Source organism: Nothobranchius furzeri, chromosome 7 (genome assembly GCF_043380555.1).
Source record: "Nothobranchius furzeri strain GRZ-AD chromosome 7, NfurGRZ-RIMD1, whole genome shotgun sequence".
Lineage (NCBI taxonomy): Eukaryota > Metazoa > Chordata > Actinopteri > Cyprinodontiformes > Nothobranchiidae > Nothobranchius > Nothobranchius furzeri.
The window spans coordinates 63,004,786-63,014,936 of record NC_091747.1 but is presented as its reverse complement, the minus strand read 5'-3'; the positions used below and the strand labels follow the sequence as shown (position 1 = coordinate 63,014,936).

General features: G+C 44.6%; 1 protein-coding gene across 9 annotated transcripts in view; it reads left to right on the top strand.

Annotated features, from left to right (window-relative positions):
• Window positions 1–10,151, top strand: part of rps6ka3b (ribosomal protein S6 kinase, polypeptide 3b) — a 47,482-nt gene that overhangs the window by 36,831 nt on the left and 500 nt on the right. For 5 of the 9 annotated variants that reach the window (XM_070553479.1, XM_070553478.1, XM_070553476.1 and 2 more), the window contains 11 exons: window positions 932–1,002; window positions 1,310–1,398; window positions 3,305–3,369; window positions 3,462–3,564; window positions 3,671–3,993; window positions 4,108–4,197; window positions 4,654–4,812; window positions 4,906–5,067; window positions 5,158–5,234; window positions 5,314–5,431; window positions 5,508–5,648. In XM_070553479.1, the coding sequence (XP_070409580.1) occupies window positions 932–1,002; window positions 1,310–1,398; window positions 3,305–3,369; window positions 3,462–3,564; window positions 3,671–3,993; window positions 4,108–4,197; window positions 4,654–4,812; window positions 4,906–5,067; window positions 5,158–5,234; window positions 5,314–5,431; window positions 5,508–5,648 (1,398 nt within the window). The remainder of the gene's footprint in view (window positions 1–931; window positions 1,003–1,309; window positions 1,399–3,304; window positions 3,370–3,461; window positions 3,565–3,670; window positions 3,994–4,107; window positions 4,198–4,653; window positions 4,813–4,905; window positions 5,068–5,157; window positions 5,235–5,313; window positions 5,432–5,507; window positions 5,649–10,151) is intronic. The other 4 variants (XM_054750992.2, XM_054750986.2, XM_054750989.2 and 1 more) reach the window with 2 other exon arrangements.

Below are 10,151 nucleotides of genomic sequence, written 5' to 3'. Positions count from 1 at the left end.
AATTGGTATTTTTAACATGGGAGTCAATGAGGATTTGCTCGCTTCTGACACCAGCCCCTAGTGGATGAGGGTGGAACTGCAATTTTTGGTACTTCCGGGTTGAGACCAATTTTAGAGCCGCATTGTGGGGGCTTGACGCATACTCACACACACACACACACACACACACACACACACACATGCGCACGCGCACACACACACAATTCAGCTCTGTTGTTCACATTTTCCTTCCTGCTGTCAGATCCTTACCCAGATGTTTAATTGAGACGTTAGATCCAGACGATCCAGCTGTTTTCTCTAATCTGAGACACTTCCTGAGATTATAAATGTAAATAATCTAAACATCAAGTGACACAGATAATCTGAGATGTTCATTAATTAGTTTTTATCTCAGTAATTTTAGTTTACTGTTTCATCATTTGGGAAAATAAAAAACAAACAACATTCAGATAAAAAACGTAATTCCAGATGTTCCGAACATCTCCTGAAACTTCACCTTCAGGTCTAATCCTAACCCTTCACCAACTCTGTGGCTTCAGATTAAAAATCTGTTCCTGAAGCTGAACTTAATCCCCCCCAGAGAAGTGGTTACAGATGTGATGTTTAGAACATCTGGATGCTGAAGCAGCAAAACCATCAACGAATTAAAGAGTTTTTAACCTGCTGACATTAAAAACTGGATTATCATTTCATTTTCCTTTTCTATGATAGAAATCAGACTTTGATGTTTTCTCTGGACTTTAGTTGCTGTTTAAACACATTTTTGCTCTTTTTTCTGATTATTTCCCAAATAAACCCTTCAGATTGATCCAGAACCGCTGTGACGGGTTTCAGGACCGTCTGGCTGCTGGGGAGGAAAACCGAAAGAGGAGAAGACGGGAAATATCCGGGTCTCTCTGACACTGATGCTGTTCTTGTTCTTTTGCTGCAGTTTGAGATGCTGACAGGATCGCTCCCATTTCAGGGCAAAGACCGGAAAGACACGATGACAATGATCCTGAAGTAAGGCACTTTATGCTGTTGGAACGCTCCGATCTGATCCCACAGCTTTCATTACAGCTCAGGAAGGAGCAGACAGCCAGCCTAGAGGAGGAGCACGGTTTATGAGAGACGAGGAGCAAAGGGCAGGTTCATAACACGGAGACGGGAAAAGGAGGAGAAGCTGTGATCATGATTAAAAAGAGGAAGTGTTAACTCCTCCTGCGTCTGCAAGAACACACTCTGCAGAGCGCTGACGCAGCTTCCTGTTGGATATTTGATCCACACATCCGATCTGTTCTTCATCCAGCTGTTCTCTTTCTCTGTGCAGAGCCAAGTTGGGAATGCCACAGTTCCTCAGCTCGGAGGCTCAGTCTCTCATCAGGAGCCTTTTCAAACGCAACCCAGCCAACCGACTCGGTAAAGAGCGTCTGAACACTGTAAAAATACAGCTAAATGTTCATTTATCACTGTTATTATAATTCATATGTTACAGTAAAATAAATCTAAATATTTATTAAAACCAGCTGATATAAAATGTTCTTTCAATTCTGCCAAATCTGAATGAACAGCAGAGCTTTTATTCTGGAAAAACCACTGTTAACAGCTAACTATCAACGCTGCTGCCACCTGCTGGTGATCGTAGATATTACAAGTAAACCAACAAGTTAAGTCACTTCTTTTGTTTCTAAGAATTTTGGCGAATAATAATAATAATAATAATAATAATATTAGTAATGATGATGATAATAATAGTAGTAGTAATAATAATAATAGTAATAGTAATAATTGTAATAATAATATAGTAATAATAGTTACAATAATAATAGTACCGTAATTTCAGGACTATAGAGCCACCAACAAAAAAATAAGGTTTTCTGCACACACATCGCACTCGAATACAAGCCGCGGCGCAGCAGCCACATGCAGGTCTCCGGCCCACAGCGCATGTACGGCCATAACATAAGATAAGCAGAAAGACGCTACACGGAGTTTTTCCGTTGTTGTTTTAATTCAACAAAACAAATTTTAAACACGGGTGCACGTGCGTGCAAGTTTAGAAAAGAAAACAGCGCTGATAGCATTCATATTTCTGGATGGTTATAAGATAATAACAGAACTGACACGTTATTACCGGTAAGTTGCATGTTTAGAAGAAAAGAACAGCGCTGACACGGCATTAATAAGCCCTGGATGATTAGAAAATAAAACCTGCACACAAAACATGCCTGGTTAGTAAATAAAACACACTTGCCTACCAGAAGAAGTCATTCGCTCTCATCTTCCTCCTGCACACTAAAGCCATTAAAGTCCTCTTCTTCAGTGTCGGAGTTGAACAGCCTCAGAAGAGCTTCGTCACATACCTTTTCTGTGGCGATGTCGGTGTCGCTGTCCGTGTTGCTGTCATCATCCCCGGGTGAAGCTGGCCTGAATGAGTTCTTCCCGCTGCCGTCTCCAGCGCCGAACCATGGATTCATTCATGCCAAGCTGACGTGCGGCAGCGCTGTTTCCCTCCTTTACTGCCAGATCGATGGCCTTCAACTTAAAAGCGGCATCATATGAACTCATACGTGTAGTTACCATGATGAGGGGGTATGGATTAAAACAAATTCGTCGTCGTGCCGGCTGCTTGCATGTGCTAAATAAAAATGAGCACTTTCTTCGATTTCCACTTTTGACTTCCACCTGTTACACTTTCTGCTAAAGCGCCCCCTGCAGGTGAAGGAAAACCTTCAGTAAAGCCGCGCCTCATTATAAGCTGCATGGTTCAAAGCGTGGGGAAAAAAGTAGCGGCTTATAGTCCGGAAAATACGGTAATAATAATATTAGTAATAATATCAATAATAATAATAATAATAGTAATAATAGTGACAATAATAATAATAACAATAATAATAGTAATAATAATAATAGTAATAGTAATAATAGTGACAATAATAATAGTAATAATAATAGTAATAGTAATAATAGTAACAATGATAATTGTAATACCGGTAATAGTAACAATAATAATAGTAATAATATAATAATAATAGTAATAGTAATAATAGTAACAATAATAATAGTAATAATAATAATAATAATAGTAACAATAATAATAGTAATAATCATCATCTGCGTGAAAATTAAACGTAAATCTAATTAATTAAATTGCTCATAATAAATTATTTAAGTATGAATTATTATTTTGTTTTCCAGAAAATATAAATAAAAACATATTTAGTAATTTAGTATACCCAATCCAAACAGGAGAAACTCTGTAATCAGTTTTATTTGTTTACATTCATATTCTTGTTTTTGTTTATTTATTTGTGTTTGTCTGTAGGAGCCGGACCAGATGGAGTTCAGGAGATCAAAAGGCACTGTTTCTTCAGCACCATCGACTGGAACGTAAGTTTTTACTATACATTAGTAAATAATGGTATTTGTTTGTGTTTTTATTCTGATTCTGGTGACGTTTAGAGTATTTCTGGTGTTTGTAGAAACTTTTCCGCCGAGAGCTTCATCCTCCTTTCCAGCCGGCTGCAGGACGACCTGACGACACCTTCTACTTTGATCCAGAGTTCACAGCTAAAACCCCCCGAGGTGCATCTTCTCCTCCTCACCTCCTCCTCCTCCTCCTGCTGCTCCTGCTGGGAGCTGAGCTCCCTTCTAACGGCTGACATCATTAACGGCTCTAACTTTGTCTCAGACTCACCAGGAGTTCCTCCGAGTGCCAACGCCCACCAGCTGTTCAGAGGATTCAGCTTTGTGGCCATAACAGAGGAGGAGACACAACCTGTACCCAATAGCATCGTACAGGTACACACACACACACACACACACACACACACACACACACACACACGCACACGCACTATCCTCTTAAATGTGTGTGTGTTCCTGCAGCAGCTACACAGAAGCACGTCTCAGTTTTCAGACACCTATGACCTCAAAGAGGACATCGGCGTCGGGTCCTACTCCCTCTGCAAGCGCTGTGAGCACAGAGGGACGGGCATGGAATACGCCGTCAAGGTAACCATGGCAACAGCACAGGATGTGATTCGGGCTTTAGAGGAAACATCCCAGAAGTCTTTAACTGATTTATGAAGCAGGAACTTTGTTCTAATTCTTGTCTTTTGTTTCCAGATCATCAACAAGACCAAGAGGGACCCGACGGAGGAGGTGGAGATCCTGCTGAGATACGGACAGCATCCTAACATCATCACCCTGAAGGACGTGAGTCACGACCTTCATCGTTCATAGAAATCACTCCTTCTGGTTCGACCGGTGGAACCATGTTCCAGTAGCTGGTTCCGTGATGAACACATGAATAACTCAGCCGGTTAGAGGCAGAGCTGGCTGGTCCAGTTAGGGAGACGAGGTCTTGTGTGGAGGTTTCATCATGACGGATAACGGATGGATGATAGATGAATGGATGATGGATGAATGGATGATAGACGAATGGATGATGGATGAATGGATGATGGATGAATGGATGATAGATGAATGGATGATAGATGAATGGATGATGGATGAATGGATGATAGACGAATGGATGATGGATGTAGCGCAGCCTCTGGTTCTAACTGCTTCAGGTTCTCCTCCATCATCATGATCTGATCTTTATTTCTGGCCGTTGATCCTGATCAGTTTCCGACCCAGACCCTGAGCTGGTTCTACTTCCTGTTTCAGGTGTACGACGACGGCCGCTCGGTGTTCCTGGTGACGGAGCTGATGAAAGGAGGCGAGCTGCTGGATAAGATCCTCAGACAGAAGTTTTTCTCAGAGCGGGAGGCCAGCGCCGTGCTCTTCACCATCACCAAGACTGTGGAGTATCTGCACAAGAACGGGGTTCGTTCCTCTGGATGTTCTTGGAGAACCTTGAGAGTCAGAGCGAGTCTAGCTCAAAGCAGTGGGACCTTTCTTCTTCTGTGGTGTTTACAGGTGGTGCATCGTGACCTGAAGCCCAGTAACATCCTGTATGTAGACGAGAGTGGGAACGCTGAGTCCATCCGGATCTGTGACTTCGGCTTTGCCAAGCAGCTGAGAGCCGACAACGGCCTGCTGATGACGCCGTGTTACACCGCCAACTTTGTGGCTCCAGAGGTCGGTCGATGTGGCGGTCCGATGAACGCCACGTAAACAGGAAGTGATACTGTTGTTTCCCCTGATGATGGTTTCTGTTGATCCTGGCAGGTTCTAAAGAAGCAGGGATACGACACGGCGTGCGACATCTGGAGTCTGGGAGTTCTGCTCTACACCATGCTAACGGGGTGAGTTCTACACGCCTACACGGGTTCTCCAAACGTCTGATGGATCCAGACATGAAGTCTTTCTTATTCTCGTCTCCAGTTTCACTCCGTTTGCCAACGGTCCCGAGGACACTCCGGAGGAGATTCTGGCTCGGATCGGCAGCGGGAAGTTCAGCCTGTCTGGTGGATATTGGACATCTGTTTCTGCCGAAGCTAAGGTCAGTACCGACCCGACCCGTTTTCCTGGTCCAGACAGGAAGCTGGAGGTTAACTGAAAGTGTTTGTTGTCACCAGGATCTGGTCTCCAAGATGCTCCATGTGGATCCTCATCAGAGGCTGACGGCTACTCAGGTCCTCAGACACCCCTGGGTCACCCGCCGGGACCAGCTGCCCAAGTTCACCCTGAACCGACAGGACGCCCCGCAGAAGGTCAAGGTAAGCATCCGACCAGCATCCGACCAGCATCTGACCAGCATCCAAACAAACATTCAAACATCCAACCAGCATCCAACCACCCAACCAGCATCAAACAAACATCCAGCCAGCATCCAACCACCTAACCAGCATCAAACAAACATCCAGCCAGCATCCAACCACCTAACCAGCATCAAACAAACATGCAACCAGCATCCAAACATCCAACCAGCATCAAACAAACATGCAACCAGCATCCAACCACCTAACCAGCATCAAACAAACATCCAACCAGCATCCAAACATCCAACCAGCATCCAACCACCTTACCAGCATCAAACTAACATGCAACCAGCATCCAACCAGCATCCAAACATCCAACCAGCATCCAACCACCTAACCAGCATCAAACTAACATGCAACCAGCATCCAAACATCCAACCAGCATCCAAACATCCAACCAGCATCCAACCACCTAACCAGCATCAAACAAACATCCAACCAGCATCCAAACATCCAACCAGCATCCAACCACCTAACCAGCATCAAACTAACATGCAACCAGCATCCAAACATCCAACCAGCATCCAAACATCCAACCAGCATCCAACCACCTAACCAGCATCAAACAAACATGCAACCAGCATCCAAACATCCAACCAGCATCAAACAAACATGCAACCAGCATCCAACCACCTAACCAGCATCAAACAAACATCCAACCAGCATCCAAACATCCAACCAGCATCCAACCACCTTACCAGCATCAAACTAACATGCAACCAGCATCCAAACATCCAACCAGCATCCAAACATCCAACCAGCATCCAACCACCTAACCAGCATCAAACTAACATGCAACCAGCATCCAAACATCCAACCAGCATCCAAACATCCAACCAGCATCCAACCACCTAACCAGCATCAAACAAACATGCAACCAGCATCCAAACATCCGACCAGCATCAAACAAACATCCAACCAGCATCCAACCACCTAACCAGCATCAAACAAACATCCAACCAGCATCCAAACATCCAACCAGCATCCAACCACCTAACCAGCATCAAACTAACATGCAACCAGCATCCAAACATCCAACCAGCATCCAAACATCCAACCAGCATCCAACCACCTAACCAGCATCAAACTAACATGCAACCAGCATCCAAACATCCAACCAGCATCCAACCACCTAACCAGCATCAAACTAACATGCAACCAGCATCCAAACATCCGACCAGCATCAAACAAACATGCAACCAGCATCCAACCACCTAATCAGCATCAAACAAACATCCAGCCAGCATCCAACCACCTAACCAGCATCAAACAAACATGCAACCAGCATCCAAACATCCAACCAGCATCAAACAAACATGCAACCAGCATCCAACCACCTAACCAGCATCAAACAAACATCCAACCAGCATCCAAACATCCAACCAGCATCCAACCACCTAACCAGCATCAAACAAACATGCAACCAGCATCCAAACATCCGACCAGCATCAAACAAACATGCAACCAGCATCCAACCACCTAACCAGCATCAAACAAACATCCAACCAGCATCCAAACATCCAACCAGCATCCAACCACCTAACCAGCATCAAACTAACATGCAACCAGCATCCAAACATCCAACCAGCATCCAAACATCCAACCAGCATCCAACCACCTAACCAGCATCAAACTAACATGCAACCAGCATCCAAACATCCAACCAGCATCCAACCACCTAACCAGCATCAAACTAACATGCAACCAGCATCCAAACATCCGACCAGCATCAAACAAACATGCAACCAGCATCCAACCACCTAATCAGCATCAAACAAACATCCAGCCAGCATCCAACCACCTAACCAGCATCAAACAAACATGCAACCAGCATCCAAACATCCGACCAGCATCAAACAAACATGCAACCAGCATCCAAACATCCGACCAGCATCAAACAAACATGCAACCAGCATCCAACCACCTAACCAGCATCAAACAAACATCCAACCAGCATCCAAACATCCAACCAGCATCCAACCACCTAACCAGCATCAAACTAACATGCAACCAGCATCCAAACATCCAACCAGCATCCAAACATCCAACCAGCATCCAACCACCTAACCAGCATCAAACTAACATGCAACCAGCATCCAAACATCCAACCAGCATCCAACCACCTAACCAGCATCAAACTAACATGCAACCAGCATCCAAACATCCGACCAGCATCAAACAAACATGCAACCAGCATCCAACCACCTAATCAGCATCAAACAAACATCCAGCCAGCATCCAACCACCTAACCAGCATCAAACTAACATGCAACCTGCATTCAAACATCCAACCAGCATCCAAAAAAGCATCCAACCAGCATTCAACCACCTAACCAGCATCAAACAAACATCCAACCAGCATCCAACCACCTAACCAGCATCAAACTAACATGCAACCTGCATTCAAACATCCAACCAGCATCCAAAAAAGCATCCAACCAGCATTCAACCACCTAACCAGCATCAAACTAACATCCAACCAGCATCCAACCACCTAACCAGCATCAAACTAACATGCAACCTGCATTCAAACATCCAACCAGCATCCAAAAAAGCATCCAACCAGCATTCAACCACCTAACCAGCATCAAACTAACATCCAACCAGCATCCAACCACCTAACCAGCATCAAACTAACATGCAACCTTCATTCAAACATCCAACCAGCATCCAAAAAAGCATCCAACCAGCATTCAACCACCTAACCAGCATCAAACTAACATCCAACCAGCATCCAACCACCTAACCAGCATCAAACTAACATGCAACCTGCATTCAAACATCCAACCAGCATCCAACCACCTAACCAGCATCAAACAAACATCCAACCAGCATCCAACCACCTAACCAGCATCAAACAAACATCCAACCAGCATCCAACCACCTAACCAGCATCAAACAAACATCCAGCCAGCATCCAAACATCCAACCAGCATCCAAACATCCAACCAGCATCCAACCACCTAACCAGCATCAAACTAACATGCAACCAGCATCCAAACATCCAACCAGCATCCAAACATCCAACCAGCATCCAACCACCTAACCAGCATCAAACTAACATGCAACCAGCATCCAAACATCCGACCAGCATCAAACAAACATGCAACCAGCATCCAACCACCTAACCAGCATCAAACAAACATCCAGCCAGCATCCAACCACCTAACCAGCATCAAACAAACATCCAGCCAGCATCCAGCCACTTAACCAGCATCAAACTAACATGCAACCTGCATTCAAACATCCAACCAGCATTCAACCACCTAACCAGCATCAAACTAACATCCAACCAGCATCCAACCACCTAACCAGCATCAAACTAACATGCAACCTGCATTCAAACATCCAACCAGCATCCAAACATCCAACCAGCATCCAAAAAAGCATCCAACCAGCATCCAAACATCCAACCAGCATCCAAAAAAGCATCCAACCAGCATTCAAACATCCAACCAGCATCCAACCACCTAACCAGCATCAAACTAACATGCAACCTGCATCCAAACATCCAACCAGCATCCAAAAAAGCATCCAACCAGCATTCAAACATCCAACCAGCATCCAACCACCTAACCAGCATCAAACTAACATGCAACCAGTATCCAAACATCCGACCAGCATCCAACCAGCATCCAAACAAACATCCAACCAGCACCCAACCATTAGCCATGGCAGATGAGTTGGGTGCCCGTCTCATAACCGGAGGGTTGTCGGGTCGAGTCCTGCTCAGTCTGTCGCAGTCGTTACACTTCACCGTTCTAACCTGCTAGTGGTGGTCAGAGGGACCGGTGGCACGATGGCAGCCTCGGCTCTATCACTGCGTCCCAGGGCCGTTGTGGCTACGGTGTGTGTGTGTGAGTGTTCTTGTACATACTACATACTGAGGACCATTTTGACCATTTTCCCTACAAAGTGAGGACATTTTTTTGGTCCTAACTGTTTTTTAGAAGCTTACTATACCAGATGCAGGTCTGATGTTAATTAAGTTCATTAGGGTTAGGGTATGGGTTAGGCACGGTGGAGTCACTAACATTAATAGAAGTCAATGGAGGGTCCTCACTATGATAAGGCAGACGTGTATGTGTGCATGTGTGTGTGTGCGTGCATGTGTGTGTGTGCATGTGTGTGTGTGTGCATGTGTGTGTGCGTGCATGTGTGTGTGTGTGTGTGTGTGTGGGAGCGTGCGCTTTTGTGTGTGTTTGTCCGTGTGTGTGTGTGTGTGTGCGCTCGTATGTGTGTGTGTTTGTTCATGTGCGTGTGTGGGAGCTTGTGTGTGTTGTAGAGTAGTAATTATTGTATGTATTTGGGTGCTTTTAAAACTTAATATACTACCCTACACTTTGGCCAATGTGATGTGAATTTAGTCATGTGACTGTGTGATGTAATCATCTCAGAAGCATAAATGTGTGTTGTGTTTACTCGATAACGTAAAATCAGCTTTAATAATTTTCATTCTAT